This window comes from Bombina bombina, chromosome 1 (assembly GCF_027579735.1).
Source record: "Bombina bombina isolate aBomBom1 chromosome 1, aBomBom1.pri, whole genome shotgun sequence".
Lineage (NCBI taxonomy): Eukaryota > Metazoa > Chordata > Amphibia > Anura > Bombinatoridae > Bombina > Bombina bombina.
In genome coordinates, this window is record NC_069499.1 from 1,030,108,369 (window position 1) to 1,030,130,835 (window position 22,467).

The 22,467-nt window shown below is 37.5% G+C and overlaps 1 protein-coding gene across 2 annotated transcripts in view; it reads left to right on the forward strand.

Moving 5' to 3' along the window:
• LOC128664380 (protein-glutamine gamma-glutamyltransferase E-like) overlaps nucleotides 1-22,467 on the forward strand; it is a 111,988-nt gene that overhangs the window by 69,237 nt on the left and 20,284 nt on the right. For both annotated transcript variants that reach the window (XM_053719258.1, XM_053719229.1), the window contains exons 7-10: nucleotides 1,717-1,846; nucleotides 2,440-2,543; nucleotides 17,392-17,634; nucleotides 17,896-18,261. In XM_053719258.1, coding sequence (XP_053575233.1) covers nucleotides 1,717-1,846; nucleotides 2,440-2,543; nucleotides 17,392-17,634; nucleotides 17,896-18,261 — 843 coding nt within the window. The remainder of the gene's footprint in view (nucleotides 1-1,716; nucleotides 1,847-2,439; nucleotides 2,544-17,391; nucleotides 17,635-17,895; nucleotides 18,262-22,467) is intronic.

The window sequence follows — 22,467 nt, forward strand, 5'->3', positions numbered from 1 at the left end:
GTCCGGGAGTGGCGGTTTAGGGGTTAATACATTTATTATAGTTGCGGCAGGGCGGTTTTGGGGTTAATACATTTATAAGAGTTGCGGCGGGGTCTAGGAGTGACGGTTTAGTGGTTAATAACTTTATTTAGTTGCGGGGGGCTCCGGGGGCACCGGTATAGGGGGTAGAACAAAATAGTTTAGTGTGGGTGCTTAGTGACAGGGGTATCAATAAAGCTGTCAAAAAGCCGAAGAGCAGCGAGATCGGATGAGTGATAACTATCACAGTCCGCTGCTCATCGCCCCGTACTTGGTGCACAGCTTTTTGACAGCTTTTTTGATAACTTTGGCAAGATTTTTCAGGTCCGCGGCGGCGATGGTAGGCGAGCTAAGGCGGGCGTATTGGGCCGGCGAAGGCAGGTAAGTAGACACGTTGATAACTAGGCCTCAGAGTGTCATGCTGATACTTAACACATTAATGTAAGGTTTATTTTTATAGTTTTTGTTTTCTCTCTGTCTCAGATTTTACAACTTCCCATAGTAGTTCTGCTGTTCCAGTCATTAAACTTATATTTGTCTGCGCCTCCATGCTTCCTCCTCAGTCTTTAACTTGCTTTGCTCCTGTTGGCTGCCCTAAATCTCTTTAACCAGATAACCTCACACCAGAATCACATTCAAAAGCATATTAAATGAATCCACAGTAGAGGAATTTATATATTAATTTACTTATTAGCACTGCTTAGGTCCAGTTTTTTTTATAAATAAATGTATTTAGTTGTTTTTTGGGATGTTGGGGTGGAGAGCAAAATTGCATGGGGTGGGGTGGGCAAGAAAAATTTTGCCCAGGGTCCAGTCAATATTAAAGACGGCCCTGCACTTGTAGAACAGCTCCTTACAAAAGCCAGATCATTTAGGGCTAGGTATGGATGCTTCATCCAATGACAGGCTAAATAACATGAAATAAGTCCTTAATCCAATGCTCATTGTTAACAGGATAATTATAGCTATTCCTCTTGCAAAGTAACCCTGGCTGTTTAGGTGGAGGATTATACTTAAAGGGACACAATACTCATATGCTAAATCACTTGACATACTGATTTTCTGTTTAAAGTCCTTTACAATGGGATGTGGCTACTGAGGAACTTTTGAGGTAAAATACCTTTCTTTTTTACATAGAGATGTTCAGGTGATATTTTCTAGTCAGATTTTTACAGCTATGCTGCATCACTTTCAAGTGTTTCAACATTTGGGTATCATGGCCCTTTAAGAAAAATAAATGTTAGGTTACCTACAAGATAAAAGCATAATATTACATAAATATTTAGTATTTCATGTTTTATTTCACTTGGAATATTCTTCATAGCACCATATTTAGAGTTATGCTGTTTTTAGTGCAGTTAAAATGGGACACATGTTGATAGGTCAGGAAAGTAACAGCTTTGTTCATGTTTGTTATTACATTACTATTATTGTTAAATCCATAACATTTAAAAAAAATATTGACTTGAGTTGGCTCATTGTACATTATTCTTTATATTTGTGTCCATTTTGTTATGGGTTTATATTTGTTATTTCATGTTGTGCTCATGTATCAGTTAATTAGAGTTTATGTGGTCTTGGTGAAGAAGTTTTGTGTCAATGTTGTTATGTAATTGTGTGTTATGTGCTTTATAATAAAGATAATTGAGATTAGATTATAAGGATTACTTTTAACATTTGACCTTTTGTCTTCTACAGTTCTTCGGTGCTTGGGGATTCCAACTAGAGTGGTCACAAATTTTGCTTCAGCTCATGACAAAAATGGAAATCTCATGGTTGATAACATTTATACCACATCTGGACGAAACAAGAGTAAAGACACGCTGTGGTATTGTTAATAATTGATTAATATGACCCATAAATATTAACTATTTAGCAACTAGATATTACAAGTCCATGGTAAATCCAATTTACCAGACAAGGGTTAGTGAGGGTTATTGAGGCCAACATCACTTTAGCGCAACCTATACTTTCAATAGATATCGTGACCACGCTAAATAGCTCTGGTATTATAACTTACAAAGTTATAGTTTGGACTCAAGTGATAGTCGAAACTGAGCTAGAATATTTAGCTTGACTTTTTGATATTGATAAAAACGTTTTGAAAGTTTTAAAATGGATATAGTATATGGAGATTAAAATCCTCCATTTTATAAAAGTAAAAAAAGAAAAGTAAAGGTATTGAAGTATTTTCTGCATGTATCTAGCTTTTTGGGCTCTCTAGGGAGTGTGGGATAAAGCAGAAATCTTACACAAATGCAGGAGACATTTAATATATCTTTAAGAAGCTTTATGTTTTTTCTACAATGAATAAGAAAGTGTTGAATATAAATCTGGACATAAAAGAAACAAGTCAGAGGGCACATATTTGTGAAAATGAACCCCAGCTCTCCAGTTTCATTTTGCTGTGTTTATATTTAGGAACTACCATGTCTGGAATGAGAGCTGGTTCAAAAGAAATGATCTAGGCTCAGAATATGAAGGATGGCAAGTGCTGGATGCTACCCCACAAGAGTTAAGTAAAGGTATATGAGATGTTTTGATTTCTGAACTGATTTTTAATTTAATTAAGAGTGAAAAAACTTCTTAAAGAGGGGATGATGCATAATAAAGAATATCAGCATCTTAAAATAAACAATTGCAAATATTTTGTATTAAGAAATATTTATAATTAACTTACACCTAGATTCCGTGTTTTGCGTTCCTGTTTTAACGCTGACAAAATGGCTATTTCAGTGCAAAAACCGTAATGCAGCCATTACGGGTCTTGTAGGTATATACTGCAAGCATTTTAGCCTGTAATGCAACATCAATCCCGCACTCAAAAAAATGATGTTTTTGCGTGGGATTTCCATAATGCCGGTATTACAGGTTGTGCGGTGAGGCTAAAATGCTTGCGTTCCAGTCTATACCGACACGATCCGTTCCGCCATCTGAGACCATTAGTTATGAGTTTTGCCCAACAAAACTGTTACACAGAACTCATAACTAAACTGTTACAAAGTACACTAACCCCCATAAACTACCTATTGACCCCTAAACCGAGACCCTCCCGCATCGCAAACACTAAATTAAAACTATTAACCCCAAATCTGCCACTCCCGACATTGTCACCACTAATATAATGTATTTACCCCTATTCTGCCGCTCCCCAACATCGTCACCACTATAATAAAGTTATTAACCCCTATTCCCCCATACCCCAATATCGCCCACACTATAATAAAGCTATTAACCCCTATTATGCCGCTCCCCAACATCGCCGCCACTATAATAAAGTTATTAACCCCTAAACCTCTGGCCTCCCACATCACCGCCACTGAATAAACCTATTAACCCCTAAACCCCCAGTCCCCCACATAGCAAAAAACTAAATTAAACTATTCTCCCCTAAACCTAACAATCCCCTAACTTTAAATTAAAATTACAATATCCCTATCTTAAAATAAATAAAAACTTACCTGTGAAATTAAAAAAACCTATGTTTAAATTAACAATTAAACTAACAACTATTATACTAAAATTAAAATAACTATCAATTAAATAAACTAAATTACACATTAAAAAAAAAACTAACACTACTAAAAAAAATTAATTCTAAAATTACAAAAAATAAAAAATACTAAATTACAAAAAATAACAAACACTAAATTACGAAAAATAACAAATGAAATTATCCAAAATAAAAACAATTACACCTAATCTTATATCCCTATAAAAATACCCCCCCAATAAAAGAACCCTAGCCTACAATAAACTACCATCTGAATCAGTGGCATATTTAGCTTTTGTACTGCCCTAGGCACTCAAAATTCTGCTGCCCCCCTTCTCCCCCCTCCCAAGGTTTAAAGGGACAGTCTAGGCCAAAATAAACTTTCATGATTCAGATAGAGCATGCCATTTTAAATAATTTTCCAATTTACTTTTATCACCAATTTTGCTTTGTTCTCTTGGTATTCTTAGTTGAAAGCTTAACCTAGGAGGTTCATATGCTAATTTCTTAGACCTTGAAGCCCACCTCTTTCAGATTGCATTTTAACAGTTTTTCACCACTAGAGGGTGTTAGTTCACGTATTTCATATAGATAACACTGTGCTTGTGCACAAGAAGTTATCTGGGAGCAGGCACTGATTGGCTAGACTGCAAGTCTGTCAAAAGAACTGAAAAAAGGGGCAGTTTGTAGAGGCTTAGATACAAGATAATCACAGAGGTTAAAAGTATATTAATATAACTGTGTTAGTTATGCAAAACTGGGAAATGGGTAATAAAGGGATTATCTATGTTTTAAAACAATAAAAATTCTGGTGTAGACTGTCCCTTTAAGGACTTTTTTGGTCACAATATATTTTAGTCAGGGTGCAATTGAACTTTTCTTTTCATGGCATTGCAAAACACATATGCATAAAAACACACACAGTGGCAGCACTGAGAATAAAAACCGCTAAAATACTAAATTTAGCAGATGCTCCTATTAAAATATGATAAAATATAAATCACTGTTCAGGGTACCAGCATATTATTCTATAAAACAGATACAGGTCTCCCATTACAGACATGCATACAGGTAAGCTCCTGCATGTGGGGTTTCACAGGGTCAGTAATACAGTTTAGTTTACAACTTAATTGTACATTACACAAGATAGATATCTCTTTATATGGGGGCAAGAAGGGGGGGTTTGCAAGTCAACTCAAGTCTCAAGTAGTCAACTGTCAACATTTTAGAAGACTGGAAAGGACATAGATATAGATTAGGTGATTTATTATCTTGATTTTGTCTGCACAAGTCTGCTGTGTTTTTCCTTTGAAATTGCTTAAGAAATACGAAGTTATGATAACGAATCAAATATTAAACACTTTTTTAATATATAGTGTTTTTTTTCCACTGCAGATAGGATAGGTAGCCTAGACCTATCCTCTCTGCAGTGGAAAAAACATACTATATTGTGTAAAAAGTGTTTAATTATAATAGTTCATTTGTTAATATCATAACTTTGTATTTCTCAAGCAATTTCAAAGGAAAAACACTGCAGACTCATGCAGACAAAATCAAGATAAGAAATCAAATAATGAAGACATTGTGGCAGAGGCAGAGGCAGCGGCTAGCTCTAAGTCTCTCTCTGACTAGGTCTGTCAACAATATTCAGTGGTGCAGCACTGACGGCTGTGGCAGTGCCCTGGCCTGGCCTCTACCTGAGTTAAGTCATGAGGAGTCCCAGACTGTCCACTCAGCTGACTGACTGGCTTTGTTATGCCTGCTGGACCCTCTCCACCACACCGATCAGTGAGTCTCCGTCTCCTGTCACACTCACTTCTTGCCTGGCTGGGAGATCAAATAAACAGTGATATTAAATAAATGGGTCCTGAAATTTAATATTACCAAGAGAAAAATTATGCATATAGGATCCAAAAACCCCAAGGCCAATTATAGTCTAAATGGTACATAACTAAAGAAGAAAGGGACTTGGGAATTATTATTTCAGATTATTTTAAAGTAGGCACACAATTCTTTGCATTGGGAGAGGTATTGATGTAGAAACAGAAAGGTTCTTATGCCATTTTACAGGCCAAATATGGAATACTATGTACAGTTCTGTAGACCATGGCCTCTAGTTAACCCCTATCCTGCCCCCCACTACACCGCCGCCACCTACATTAAACTCATTAACCCCTAAACCACCATTCCCGGACCCCGCCGCAACTAAATTAAATGTTTAACCCCTAAACCGCTGCTCCCGGACCCCGCCGCCACCTATATTAAACTTATTAACCCCTATCCTGATGCCCTATACCGCCGCCACCTATATAAAACATATTAACCCCTAAACCTAAGTCTAACACTAACACCCCCCTAACTTTAATATTATTTTAATAAATCTAAATAAAACTTACTATTATTAACTAAATTATTCCTATTTAAAAATAAATACTTACCTATAAAATAAACCCTAAGATAGCTACAATATAACTAATAATTATATTGTAGCTATTTTAGGATTTATTTTTATTTTACAGGGTACTTTGTATTTATTTTAACTAGGTAGAATAGTTATTAAATAGTTATTAACTATTTAATAACTACATAGCTAAAATACTTACAAAATTACCTGTAAAATAAATCCTAACCTAAGTTACAATTAAACCTAACACTACACTATCATTAAAATAATGAAATAAATTAACTACAATTACCTAAAATTAAATTAAATTAAATAAACTAAACTATAGTAAAAACAAACACTAAATTAGAGAAAATAAAAAAGAATTACAAGAAGTTTAAACCAATTACACCTAATCTAAGCCCCCTAATAAAATAATAAAGGCCCTCAAAATAAAAAAATGCCCTACCCTATTCTAAATTACAAAGTAACCAGCTCTTTTACCAGCCCTTAAAAGGGCTTTTTGCGAGGCATTGCCCCAAAGTAATCAGCTCTTTTACTTGTAAAAAAATACAACCCCCCCAACATTAAAACCCACCACCCACATACCCCTACTCTAACCCACCCAAACCCCCCTTAAAAAAACCTAACGCTAACCCCCTGAAGATCACCCTACCTTGAGCTGTCTTCACCCAACCGGGTCGAAATCTTCATCCAAGTGGCGCAGAAGAGGTTCTCCATCCAGCAAAAGTCTTCATCCAGGCGGTGTCTTCAATCTTCATCCATCCGGAGCTGAGCTGAGCCATTTTCCAAGGAGCCGACGCGGAGCCATCCTCTTCAACCGATGACTGAACGACGAATGAAGGTTCCTTTAAGGGACGTCATCCAAGTTGGCGTCCCTCGAATTCCAATCGGAATTAAGGTAGGAAAAATCTGATTGGCTGATTCAATCGGTCAATCAGATTGAAGTTCAATCCGATTGGCTGATCCAATCAGCCAATCGGATTGAGCTCGCATTCTATTGACTGATCGGAAGAGCCTATAGAATGCAAGCTTAATCCGATTGGCCAAGGTGGCAGCGGTATAGGGGTCATGATAGGGGTTAATAAGTTTAATATAGGTGGCGGCGGGGTCCGGAAGCGGCGGTTTAGGGGTTAAACATTTAATTTAGTTGTGGCGGGGTCCGGGAGTGGCGGTTTAGGTGTTAATGAGTTTAATGTAGGTGGCGGCGGTGTAGTGGGGGGCAGGATAGGAGTTTATAACTTTAATATAGGTGGCGGTGGGCTTCGGGTGCGGTGGTTTAGGGGTTAAACAATTTATTTAGTTGCGGCGGGGTCCGGGATCCACAGGATAGGGGTTAATAACTTGAATATAGGTGTAGGCGGTGTAGTGGGGGTCAGGATAGGAGCTAATAGGTATAATGTAGGTGGCGGCGGGGTCCGGGAGCGGAGGTTTAGGGGTTAATACATTTATTTTAGTTGCGGCGGGGTCTAGGAGCAGCGTTTTAGGGGGTAATAACTTTATTTAGGTGCGGGATTAAGGTAGGAAAAATCTGATTGGCTGATCCAATCAGCCAATCGGATTGAGCTCGCATTCTATTGGCTGTTCCGATCAGCCAATAGAATGCAAGCTCAATCCGATTGGCTGATTGGATCAGCCAATCGGATTGAACTTCGATCTGATTGGCTGATTGAATCAGCCAATCAGATTTTTCCTACCTAAATTCCGATTGGCTGATAGAATCATATCAGCCAATCGGAATTCGAGGGACGCCATCTTGGATGACATCCCTTAAAGGAACCTTCATTTGTCGTTCAGTTGTCGGTTGAAGAGGATGGCTCCGCGTCCGCTCCTTGGAAGATGGCTCCGCTCCGCTCCGGATGGATAAAGATTGAAGACGCTGCCTGGATGGGTGAAGACGGCTCAAGATAGGGTGATCTTCAGGGGGTTAGTGTTAGGTTTTTTTAAGGGGGGTTTGGGTGGGTTAGAGTAGGGGTATGTGGGTGGTGGGTTTTAATGTTGAGGGGGTTGTATTTTTTTTTAGGTGTAATTAGTTTAAAATTCTTGTAATTCTTTTTTATTTTCTGTAATTTTATTTATTTGTACTATAGTTTAGTTTATTTAATTTAATTTAATTTTAGGTAATTGTAGTTAATTTATTTAATTAATTTAATGATAGTGTAGTGTTAGGTTTAATTGTAACTTAGGTTAGGATTTATTTTACAGGCCATTTTGTAAATATTTTAGCTAGGTAGTTATTAAATAGTTAATAACTATTTAATAACTATTCTACCTAGTTAAAATAAATACAAAGTTGCCTGTAAAATAAATATAAATCCTAAAATAGCTACAATATAATTATTAGTTATATTGTAGCTATCTTAGGGTTTATTTTACAGGTAAGTATTTAGTTTTAAATAGGATTAATTTAGTTAATACGAGTAATATTATTTAGATTTATTAAAATAATATTTAAGTTGGGGGGCTTAGGGTTAGTGTTAGACTTAGGTTTAGGGGTTAATATTTTTAATATAGGTGGCGGCAGTATAGGGGGTCAGGATAGGGGTTAATAATTTTAATATAGGTGGCGGCGGGGTCCGGGAGCGGTGGTTTAGGGGTTAAACAATTTATTTAGTTGCGGCGGGGTCTGGGATCCGCAGGATAGGAGTTAATAAGTTTATGTAGGTGGCGGCGGTATAGGGGGCGGCAGATTAGGGGTTAATATGTATAATGTAGGTGGCGGCGGGGTCCGGGAGCGGCGGTTTAGGGGTTAACATGTTTAATATAGTTGCGGCAGGGTCCAGGAGCGGCGGTTTAGGGGTTAATAAGTTTATTTAGTTGCAGCAGTGTAGGGGGGCAGATTAGGGGTGTTTAGACTCGGGGTACATGTTAGGGTGTTAGGTGCAGACATCTCCCATAGGAATCAATGGGATATCGGACAGCAGCGAACATGAGCTTTCGCTATGGTCAGACTCCCATTGATTCCTATGGGATCCGCCGCCTCCAGGATGGCGGATTGAAATCCAGGTACGCTGCCCCGGAATAGTGGTGAGCGTACCTGGTAGTAGTTTGATAACTACCAAAAGTAGTCAGATTGTGCCGAACTTGCGTTTGGAACATCTGTAGTGACGTAACCATCGATCTGTGTCGGACTGAGTCCGGCGGATCGTAGGTTACGTCACTATATTCTACTTTTGCCGGGCAGTAGGGCTTGATAACTAAGGCTAATCGGCCTCGCCACAAATACGCTGCAGAATTCCAGCGTATTTGCGGTTGACGGCTTGATAACTAGAGGCCCATATCTTCAGAAAGATATACCTAGTGGCATATTTATCAAGCTCCGTACGGAGCTTGATACCCAGTGTTTCAGGCTCGCCAGAAACAGAAGTTATGAAGCATCGGTCTAAAGTCCGCTGCTCCATAACCTGTCTGCGAATCTGCAGGGGGCAGCATTGCATCAGCAGTTCTTGTGAATGTAATGATAAATGTCGACAGCGTATGCTGTCAGCATTTATCGATGTGCAGCGGACATGATCCACTATATCGGATCATGTCCGCTCACACCATAGTAAATAGGCCCTCTAAACTAAGAAGCTGTCAAAAAGAGGGCTACTAAAATGGTACACGGTCTAAAATATAAAACGTACAAAGAAAGACTCTATGACCTAAATATTTATAGTTTAGTACTTAGTTAGAAGGGAAAGAGGTGACATGATAGAAACCTTCAAATATATGAAGGGACTTAATAAAGTAGAAGCTGAAAGCATTTTCCACTGTCAGGGTATCTGTGAATGCCAGTAGACAATGCATATATATATATATATATATATATATATATATATATATATATATATATATATATAATAAGATAAAATAAGTATGCAACCTATCAAATATTAAAATTGAGCATGCTCATTTTATCGCTGAATACATTCTGTGTATTGCAATTCTGAGGTCAGACATAAGATGCCTTTTTCTGATTACAGAACATTTGAGAACAAAGGAATTGTTTTCAAAGATTCCCTATCAGATCTCCAACATATTATCATAGCTGCTAAATACATACAAGAGAGAACAAAAGGGAATATGTGTTTCAATTAGTGAAAGCAGATTTCTTCAAAGCAAGCCTTTATAAGGAGGAGTTTTCCTATCTGTAGGCAACAGTCGCTAGGTCTGGGACTGAACTTTTTGAGGCCTAACGATATGCAAGAGAAACAAGTTTTTCATCAGGGGGAGCCAATTTGCATGCACGAGTTGAATATCCCCTGCTGATTTGGATACACAGAATCTCCTATTTACCAGACTTGGTAAAAAGTTAGATTTTAAATAGCAGAATGTATACTTAAAAAGTCATATAAATGATTTGTATATAATTTTCAAATCTATTTAAAATATTCAAATTATATATATATATATATATATATATATATATATATATATATATATATATATATATATATATATATATATGAACCTGGGAGATGTGTAATAAAATAAAAATATTCCTTTAAATCTAAAGTGAATATGTAACTGTCTATTTTAAGTGTTTAACCAACTCACTTCAGAATAAAAGCATTGTTTCTTTAATTTCAGACAGAGGAGACAACAGTAAATTGTCCCATAAATTATATACAAATTACAAATTACGTTTTTCATGCACTCAAAATAACACTATCAAGAGATGTACAAAGATGTGGGCTATATTTATATTGAAAAGGAATGAGACTCCAATAAGCATATTTTAACATATAATTGATAATATACTCATGTTTGATCTCAAATTGAACATATAATTATTAAAACTAGGAGATTAAAAGCATATAAAAATAGGCATTTGATAAAAAAATATATATAAGAACTGTATTTACTGTAGCAGTATTGATAGTGAGACTGCAATTCTGGTTATCTGCTGCCACCAATAGTTCAGAAATAGTATGACAGCCAAATAAATTGACTGTTTAAAACGTATGGCAAACCAAATAACCAATCAATGCTCAGCTCTGTTAAGGGTGAATCACAGGCAAGCATAAGAGGGCCTATCAAAATCTTGTGGGAATGATTAAAGAAAATAAGGAGGGGCTATATATATATTATAGGTAATTGTAGGTAATTTATTTAATTAATTTAATGATAGTGTAGTGTTAGGTTTAATTGTAACTTAGGTTAGGATTTATTTTACAGGTAATTTTGTACTTATTTTGGCTAGATAGTTATTAAATCGTTAATAACTATTTAATAACTATTGTACCTAGTTAAAATAAATACAAAGTTGCCTGTAAAATAAAAATAAATCCTAAAATAGCTACAATATAATTATAAGTTATATTGTAGCTATCTTAGGGTTTATTTTACAGGTAAGTATTTAGTTTTAAATATGATTAAAGGGACAGTCTACACCAGAATTGTTATTGTTTTAAAAGATAGATAATCCCTTTTTTACCCATTCCCTAGTTTTGCATAACCAACACAGTTATATTTATATTTTTTTTTCCTCTGTGATTATCTTGTATCTAAGCCTCTGCAGACTGCCCCTTTATTTCAGTTATTTTGACAGACTTGCAGTTTAGCCAATCAGTGATGGCTCACAGGTAACTTCACGTGCATGAGCACAGTGTTATCTATACGAAAAACTTGAACTAACACCCTCTAGTGGTGAAAAACCTGTTAAAATGCATTCTTAAGAGGCGGCCTTCAAGGTCTAAGAAATTAGCATATGAACCTCCTAGGTTAAGCTTTCAACTAAGAATAGCAAGAGAACAAAGAAAAATTGGTGATAAAAGTAAATTTGAAAATTGTTTAAAATGACATGCCCTATCTGAATCATGAAAGTTTTTTTGGACTAGACTGTCCCTTTAATTTAGTTAATACGAGTAATATTATTTAGATTTATTAAAATAATATTTAAGTTAGGGCGGTGTTAGGGTTAGTGTTAGACTAAGGTTTATGGGTTAATAATTTTAATATAGGTGGCGGCAGTATAGGGGGGCAGAATAGGGGTTAATAATTTTAATATAGGTGGCGGTGGTATAGGGGGGGCAGGATAGGGGTTAATAACTTTAATATAGGTGGCGGCGGGGTATGGGAGTGGCGGTTTAGGGGTTAAACAATTTATTTAGTTGCGGCGGGGTCCGGGATCCGCAGGATAGGGGTTAATAAGTTTATGTAGGTGGCGGCGGTATAGGGGGCGGCAGATTAGGGTTTAATATGTATAATGTAGGTGGCGGCTGGGTCTGGGAGCGGCGGTTTAGGGGGTAATAAATTTATTTAGTTGCGGCAGTGTAGGGGGGGCAGATTAGGGGTGTTTAGACTCGGGGTACATGTTAGGGTGTCAGGTGCAGACTCTTCCCATAGGAATCAATGGGATATCGGGCAGCAGCGAACATGAGCTTTCGCTATGGTCAGACTCCCATTGATTCCTATGGGATCCGCCGCCTCCAGGGCGGCGGATTGAAATACAGGTATGCTGGGCCTGAATAGTGCCGAGTGTACCTGGTAGTAGTTTGATAACTACCAAAAGCAGTCAGATTGTGCCGAACTTGCGTTCGGAACATCTGTAGTGACGTAACTATCGATCTGTGTCGGACTGAGTCCGGCGGATCATAGATTACGTCACTATATTCTACTTTTGCCAGGCAGTAGGGGTTGATGACTATGGCGAATCAGCCTCGCCACAAATACGCTGCGGAATTCCAGCGTATTTGCAGTTGACGGCTTGATAACTAGAGGCCATAGGCTTTGGGCCAAGTATATTCTCTGCCATTTTGGGACACTTTCTTGAACAAAGGAAGATTAACCATTTTGAGAGCTGTACCTCTGCACATGGTGGATAAATCCATCTTAGATGACCCACAAGAAATTCTGGAAACTGAATAATCATTTGGTTATGTGGTAACGTATGGTAGTGACAATGGGGGGTAGTTATCAAGCCGTCTACTTTTCTGGCTTCGCCGGCCCAATACGCCCGCCTAAGCTCGCCTACCTTCGCCGCCGCGGACCTGAAAAAATACGCCTAAGTTATCAAATAAAGCTGTCAAAAAGCCGCGGGGCGATGAGCAGCGGACTGTGACAGTTATCACTCATCCGATCTCGCTGCCCTTCGGCTTTTTCCCAGCTTTATTGCTAGCCTGTCACTAAGCACTCACACTAAACTACACTGTTCTACCCCCTATACCGGCGCCCCCGGAGCCTCCCGCAACTCAATAAAGTTACTAACCCCTAAACTGCCGCTCCTAGACCCTGCCGCAAGTCTTATAAATGTATTAACCCCTAAACCGCCGCTCCCGGACACCGCTGCCACCTACAGTATACCTAGTAAGCCCTATCCTGCCCCCCCTATACCGTCGCCCTCTATAATAAAATTATTAACCCCTATCCTGCTGATCCCGCACCTCTCCGCAACTAAATAAATAGTTTAACGCCTAAACCGCCGCTCCATGAACCCGCCGCAACCTATATTAAACCTATTAACCCCTATCCTGCCCCCCCTACACCGTCGCCACCTATAATAAATTTATTAACCCCTAATCTGCCCCCCCTACACCGTCGCCACCTATAATAAATTTATTAACCCCTATCCTGCCCCCCACTACGCCGCCGCCACTGTAATAAAATTATTAACCCCTAAACCTAAGTCTAACCCTAACCCTAACGCCCCCTAACTTAATTATTAATTAAATAAATCTAAATAAATTAACTCTTATTAAGTAAATGAATCCTATTTAAAACTAAATACTTACCTTTAAAATAAACCCTAATATAGCTACAATATAAATAATAATTATATTCTAGCTATTTTAGGATTTTTTTTAATTTTACAGGCAACTTTCAATTTATTTTAACTAGGTACAATAGCTATTAAATAGTTATTAACTATTTAATAGCTTACCTAGATAAAATAAAGAGAAATGTACCTGTGAAATAAATCCTAACCTAAGTTACAATTACACCTAACACTACACTATACTTTAATAAATTATTCCTATTTAAAAATAAATACTTACCTGTAAAATAAACCCTAAGATAGCTACAATATAATTAATAATTATATTATAGCTATCTTAGGATTTATATTTATTTTACAGGTAACTTTGTATTTATTTTAGCTAGTTAGAATAGTTATTAAATAGTTATTAACTATTTAATAACTACATAGCTAAAAGAAATACAAAATTACCTGTAAAATAAATCCTAACTTAAGTTACAATTAAACCTAATACTACACTATCATTAAATTAATTAAATAAACTACCTACAAATAACTACAATTAAATACAATTACATAAACTAACTAAAGTACAAAAAATAAAAAAAGCTAAGTTACAAAAAATAAAAAAATAAGTTACAAACATGTTACAAATATTACAACAATTTTAAGCTACTTACACCTAATCTAAGCCCCCTAATAAAATAACAAACCCCCCCAAAATAAAAAAATGCCCTACCCTATTCTAAATTAAATACATTTCAAAGCTCTTTTACCTTACCAGCCCTTAAAATGGCCATTTGTGGGGGCATGCCCCAAAGAAAACAGCTCTTTTGCCTGTAAAAGAAAAATACAACCCCCCACAACATTAAAACCCACCACCCACATACCCCTAATCTAACCCAAACCCCCCTTACAAAAACCTAACACTAATCCCCTGAAGATCATCCTACCTTGAGTCGTCTTCACTCAGCCGAGCCACCGATGGAACTGAAGAGGACATCCGGAGCGGAAGAAGTTAATCCTCCAAGCGGTGCTGAAGAAATCTTCCATCCGATGAAGTCATCTTCCAAGCCGGGTCTTGAATCTTCCTTCCGCCGACGCGGAACCACCTTCTTCACCGACGGACTACAACGAATGACGGCTCCTTTAAGGGACGTCATCCAAGATGGCGTCCCCTCAATTCCGATTGGCTGATAGGATTCTATCATCCAATCGGAATTAAGGTAGGAAAATCTGATTGGCTGATGGAATCAGCCAATCAGATTCAAGTTCAATCCGATTGGCTGATCCAATCAGCCAATCAGATTGAGCTCGCATTCTATTGGCTGATCGGAACAGCCAATAGAATGCGAGCTCAATCTGATTGGCTGATTCCATCAGCCAATCAGATTTTTCCTACCTTAATTCCGATTGGCTGATAGAATCCTATCAGCCAATCAGAATTGAGGGGACGCCATCTTGGATGACGTCCCTTAAAGGAGCCGTCATTCGTCGTAGTCCGTCGGTGAAGAAGGTGGTTCAGCTCTTTTGCCTGTAAAAGAAAAATACAAGCCCCCCAACATTAAAACCCACCACCCACATACCCCTAATCTAACCCAAACCCCCCTTACAAAAACCTTAATACATTTAATATAGGTTGCGACGGGTTCAGGGAGCGGCGGTTTAGGGGTTAATACATTTATTATAGTTGCGGTGGGCTCCGGGAGCGGCGGTTTAGGGGTTAATATGTATAGAGTAGCTTGCGGTGGGCTCCGGGAGCGGCGGTTTAGGGGGTAATAACTTTATTTAGTTGCGGCGGTGTAGGGGGGGCAGATTAGGGGTGTTTAGACTCGGGGTACATGTTAGGGTGTTAGGTGTAGACAGCTCCCATAGGAATCAATGGGATGTCTGGCAGCAGCGAACTTGTACTTTCGCTATGGTCAGACTCCCATTGATTCCTATGGGATCCGCCGCCTCCAGGGGTGGCGGATTGAAAACCAGGTACGCTGGGCCGTAAAAGTGCCGAGCGTACCTGCTAGTTTTTTGATAGCTAGCAAAAGTAGTGAGATTGTGCCGCACTTGTGTGCGGAACATCTGGAGTGACGTAAGAATCGATCTGTGTCGGACTGAGTCCGGCGGATCGATGCTTACGTCACAAAATTCTACTTTTGCCGGTCTCGAGCCTTTGATAACTAAGGCGAATCAGCCTCGCCACAAATACGCTGCGGAATTCCAGCGTATTTGAGGTTGACGGCTTGATAACTAGAGGCCATAGGCTTTGGGCCAAGTATATTCTCTGCCATTTTGGGACACTTTCTTGAACAAAGGAAGATTAACCATTTTGAGAGCTGTACCTCTGCACATGGTGGATAAATCCATCTTAGATGACCCACAAGAAATTCTGGAAACTGAATAATCATTTGGTTATGTGGTAACGTATGGCAGTGACTATAACTTAATATTTTAAAGCAAATACATTCATTATTGCTACAGTAATTGAAGATGGTAATTTTAAAAGGGCACTTCATATTTTATGCTTATATCCATAGTCCTGTGTAGTCTTAGATAGTCATATAAATTGGCTGATTGCATTAATAATATATACAATTTCTGATGTTTCTAATTGAAGTTATATAGAATCATTTGTGGGCTCAATAACTTAATTATACTTGTCTGAAAGTTATCTTTAATATTTTGAGACCCAGTAAGATTTGTGTGAAGTATCTTGGTATATTGTTTATCTAAACACTGTGAAGTTAGCGGTCCATACTCTGGTATTTTGTTGTGGTATTTTAATGTGATTCATTGTGAGTAAGGTTAATTTTAAATGTATATTTTTATGATCTGTTGTATAGAATATTATAACAGCATATAATTTGATTCATAGTCTGGTTTCTATAAATATATTGCAATGTGTATATAAATCTTAGGAATAATTATTAATTTCAATTGTTTCTTATATACATTTTAATTGTGGGTTTGTTTTAAAGAATTACAACAAATACATTGTATTATAACCCTGTTATATACTGACACCACAAAAGAACAAATGCCAAAACAAGGGGTCACAATCTAAAGTTAGAGGGTGGCAGATTCAGGAGAAATGCGAGGAAGATTTTTTTTTACAGAAAGGGTGGTGGATTAATGGAATAAACTTCCAATTGATGTGGTAAACACAAAGACTGTAAAGCAATTAAAAAATGCCAGGGACATGCATAAGGCTATCCTAAGAAAAAGTAACATGTAAAATGGGTATACTTGATGGGCCTTTTTGGTTCTTATCTACTGTCAAATTCTATGTTTCTATGTATCCTTTTATTGAAAAGCGTATGTACATATCCTCAGCGGTAGCAGCAATGTACTACTGGGTATGAGCTGCTGATTAGTGACTGCACATATATGCTTCTTTGTCATTGGCTCACCTGTTGTAATTCTTCTAGCTCCCAGTCTTGTGTGGCTGTTCCTTCAACAAAGGATACCAAGAGAATGAAGCAAATATAATAATATAACTAAATTTAAAAGCTGATGAAAAAGAAATCTGGGTTTCATGTCCCTTAAATGGAAGGAACGCCCACCTACAATATGTTCCGTAAGATAGGTGAAGAAAGTTTCAATTAATTCAGAACATGTTTTCAGCCTTACTCACACCAATCTATCAATCTACCCATTATTTGAAAGTAAAACTGTTTCTTCTTTCTGCAATTGTTAAAATGTTATACATTAAACAAAAGTATTTTGTAGCAAACTAGAATGACTTCATTATTTGCTGCAGTATTGCTGAACATACAACCCCTACTTGTCTTATATTTGCAGGTGTTCATCGTTGTGGTCCTACTTCAGTCCACGCTATCAAAGAAGGAGATGTGCACTTAGACTATGATGCAGCTTTTGTTTTTTCTGAAGTAAACGCAGATCGCGTTACCTGGATTTACTACGATAAAGATATACAAGAGAAAGTGTACTCTAATACCAGTTTTGTTGGGAAACACATCAGCACAAAATCTGTGGACAGTGATGAACGTGCAGATATTACAGAGAGCTATAAATACCCAGAAGGTAAGAGAGATACCCAATGTAGGTTGTGATAGCACATCAAGTCTTACATATTAACAATCATATGTTGGAGTGATGTGAGCATAGCATTTTTTACAGCCACCGAATTTACATACACATGAAGCAATCAAACACTCAATAAAAAGCCAAACCAATGTAAAATAAATATGTTGTAAAATTGTTTTCACCACTTCTAATTTTATATTACAAATGCCCCCTTTGATTTGTAGGATTTATTCTGATTGTAAGTATATCTGCTTGTAGGTTCTGAAGAAGAAAGACAGGTATATTTGAAAGCCCGCAATAAGTTGAAGGAGATGGGAGATACTAATGAGAAGGTTCCTGGAAAAAGGGGGGTTGAGAAAAAACGTAAGAGAAAGAGAAACCATGATGCAATATCACCAGACGCTGATGAAAAACCAGCCAAGTTAGACGTTACAGGAAAGTTCAAACTGGTTGAGTCTCCCAAGTTTGGTGACGATATCAATCTAAAACTCCTCCTAAAAAATTCTGTCACGAAGAGACATTCTGTGAAAGTGAAGCTAAGTTCTTCTACCATTGAGTATACTGGGATACCATTTGCTGAAGTATTTACTGATGAAATCTCAGTAACTCTTGACTCTATGGAAGGTAAAAATATTTTGTTGTTTTATATACAGTATTTATTTTTATAAACTTACATTCAAGTTCTAAAATATACACCTAAATTACAAGTTGTGCGGTAAAGGCTAATTGGCCTTTGCGCGTGGAATGGATAGGTCACCCATATTACAAGTCGCAGCGGTACGGCTATACCGCTAGCATTTTAGCCTATACCGCAACTCTCCATTCCACATTCAAAATAAGTGTGGAATTTTCAGGTCACCCGTATTACAGGTTGCGGTCCGGCTATTACGCTAGCGCTATAGCTTATACCGCCATGATCCATTCCACTAAAAAAGACCTGTAGTTATGATTTTGGTGAAACAAAAATGTTTAACAACACTCATAACAAAAATGTTACAAAGTACACTATCACCCATAAAACTACCTATTAACCCCTAAACCACCATCCCCTGCATCACAAATACTATAATAAACCTATTAACCCCCACCGACATCACCAACACTAAAATAAAGTATTAAACCCTAAACCCCCCACATCGTCAACACTAAATAAACCTATTAACCGCTGAACCCCATATCCCATATCAGCCAATAGGATTTAAGCAGCTCTCATCCTATTGACTGATTTCAAAAGTTCAGCCAATAGGAATGCAAGGTACCCCAATATAAAAGGGGTACCACCACAGCTTCACGCCACTGGGATAAAGATAGATGATGTCCCCACTCTGGATGAAGACTTTTCTCTGCCTGGAAGAAGATGTCTGGACTTCAGGAATGGTGAGTCAATTTTTTTGGATGTTGTTAGGTTTTTTTTTTTTGGGGGGGGGGGTTTGGATGGGGTTTTTTTTAGATTAGGGCTTTTTTTTAATAGGCACTAAAAAACTGATTGCTCTTTTATGGGCATTGCCCTTTTAGGGGCAATGGGTAGTTATTTTTTTATATTTTGGGGGATTGGGTGTTTGGAGTGTTTTACTGTTATGGGGTCTATTGGTAGTTTATTGTTAGGTTAGGTTTTTTTTTGGGGTGGCTTTTTTGTTTTTATAGGGGTATTAGATTAGGTTTAATTTTTATTATTTTGGATAATTATTTTTTGTGATCTTATATTTTTTTTATTTTTCATAAGTTTAGACTTAGTAATTAGACTTAGCAATTAGTTTAGACTTGTAATTTCGTTTTTTTTTATTTTTAGTTTATTTTTAGTTTATTTTAGTTTTTAAAATAGTAATGTTAGGTTTATTTATACTTTAAGCTTAGTTTTTTTTTTATTTCACAGGTAAGTTTTAATTAATTTTAAGTTAATTATATTGTAACTTTAAAGTTAGGGAGTGTTACATTTAGGGGTTAATAGTTTAATTTAGTTTGTCCTGATGTGGAGAGCCGGTGGTTTAGGGGTTAATAGAATTAGTTTAGTATTTGCGATGCGGGGGCCAGTGGATTAGGGGTTAATAGCTTTATATAGGGTTGGCGATGTGGGGGGTCAATGGTTTAGGGGTTAATAGCTTTATTTAGTGTCGGCGATGTCAGGGGCGGTGGATTAGGCGTTAACTTTATTTAAATGTTAGCGATGTGGTTGGAGCAGCGTTTTGGAGGTTAATAACTTTCTTTAGTGTCTCCAATGACGAGGGACAGTGGTTTAGGGGTTAATAACTTTATTTAGTGTTGGCGATGTTGGGAGGTGGTGGATTAGGGGTATTTAGACTAGGGGTTTATATTAGGATGTTAGATTTAAACAAAACCTTCTTGTCTCCATAGACATCAATGGGGATTGCGTTATAGCGATCACCATTCCGCAATCACAGGTGTTAGTTGTTTTCTAACACAATGGGGCCTATTTATCAAAGGAATTGCGGACCTTATCTGACAGTGCGGATCAGGTTCGCAAGACCTCGCTGAATGCGGAGAGCAATACGCTCTCTGCATTTAACATTGCACCAGCAGCTCACAAGAGCTGCTGGTGCAACGCTGCCCCCTGCTGACTCACGGCCAATCAGCTGCCAGCAGGGAGGTGTCAATCAACCCGATCGTACTCGATTGGGTTGATTTCCGGCGATTCCTGTCCACCTGCTCAGAGCAGGCGGAGAGGGTTATGGAGCAGCGGTTGTATTTTTTTTTACAGGTAAAAGAGCTGATTACTTTGGGGCAATGCCCCACAAATGGGCCTTCTAAGGGATATTTGTAATTTAGTATAGGGTAGGGAATTTTTTTTATTTTGGGGGGCTTTTTTATTTTATTAGGGGAATTAGATTAGGTGTAATTAGTTTAAAAATTTGTAATTTCTTTTTTGTTTTCTGTAATTTAGTGGGGGGGGTTTTCCGTAATTTAGTTTATTTAATTTAATTGTATTTAATTTTAGTTAGTTTAGGTAATTAATTTAATTATAGAGTAATGATAGGTGTAATTGTAACTTAGGTTAGGGTTTATTTTACAGGTAAATTTGTATTTATTTTAACTAGGTAGTTATTAAATAGTTAATAACTATTTAATAACTATTGTACCTAGTTAAAATAAATACAAAGTTGCCTGTAAAATAAAAATAAACCCTAAGATGGCTATAATGTAATTATTATTTATATTATATGTCAGATAATTGCCATTGTATATAAGGGATACTACAGACTTACTCCAGAAACTATCTGATATACAAAAAGGGGATCAATACCTATGGATGACATGCGATGTGAATATTTTAGCTAGCTTAGGGTTTATTTTATAGGAAAGTATTTAGTTTTAAATAGGATTAATTTATTTAATTGTAGTTATTTTATTTAGATTTATTTTAATTATATTTAAGTTGGGGGGGTTAAGGTTAGACTTAGGTTTAGGGATTAATAACTTTATTATAGTGGCGGCGACATTGGGGGCGGCAGGTTAGAGGTTAATAAATTTAATGTAGGGTTTGGCGATGTTAGGGGCAGCAGATTAGGGGTTCATAGGTATAATGTAGGTGGCGGCGGTGTCTGGAGCGGGAGATTAGGGGTTAATAGTATAATGCAGGTGGCAGCGATTTCGGGGGAGACAGATTAGTGGTTAATAAGTGTAAGATTAGGTGTGTTTAGACTCGGGGTTCATGTTAGGGTGTTAGGTGTAGACATAACTTTTATTTTCCCATAGGAATCAATGGGGCTGCATTAGGAGCTGAACACTGCTTTTTTGCAGGTGTTAGGTTTTTTTTCAGCCGGCTCAGCCCCATTGTTTCCTATGGGGAAATTGTGCACAAGCACGTTTAGCCAGCTCACCGCTACCGTAAGCAGCGCTGGTATTACAGTGAGATGTGGAGCTAAATTTTGCTCTTCGCTCACTTTTCTGAGGCTAACGCAGCCATTCAGAAAACTCGTAATACCAGCGTTGTTTTAAGTGAGCGGTGAAAAAAAAAAGGCTCCGTTAGCACCGCACGGTTTTACTGACAAAACTCGTAATCTAGGCGTAAGATTGCAAAAAATAATAAACGAAATTATCTAAAATAAAAAAAAATAAAACTAATCTAATATCCCTATAAAAACAAAAAAGCCACCCCAAAATAGAAACACCCCCTAACCTATCAATAAATTACCAATAGACCTTAAAAGGGCCTTTTGTAGGGCATTGCCCTAAGTTAAACAGTTCTTTTACCTAAAATAATTACAAAGACCCTTTTAAAAGTAAACCCCCCAACTAACCAACACCCCAAAATAAAAAAAAATAAATCTAAAAAACCCCTAAACTATCCATTGCCCCCAAAGGCGCATTTGTATGGGCATTGCCCTTAAAATAGCATTCAGCTCTTTTTCACCCATAAAAATAAAAAAGCCCTAATCTAAAAAAAAAGCACCCCAAAAAAATAAAAAAAAGACCTAACACTAACCCCAGAAAATCTACTCACAGTTCCTAAAGTCCGGACATCCATCTTCATCCAGGAAGCGAGAAGTCTTCATCCAGGCGGTGATATCCTCCTCCATCGCAGGGACATCATCTATCTTCATCCAGGTGGTGCTGAGCTGTGGCAGCGCAGAGCTGAACAGGACCGGCGGCGACCACCGCCGCACACTGAAGCTTGAAAGCAAAGTACCCCTTTTATGTTGGGGTACCGTTGTATTCCTATTGGCTGAAAAATTTAAATTAGCCAATAGGATGAGTGCTGCTTAAATTCTATTGGCTGATTTGAACAGCTAATAGAACTTAAGCAGGTCTCATCCTATTGGCTGATTTGAATTTTTCAGCCAATAGGAATGCAACGGTACTCTAATATAAAAG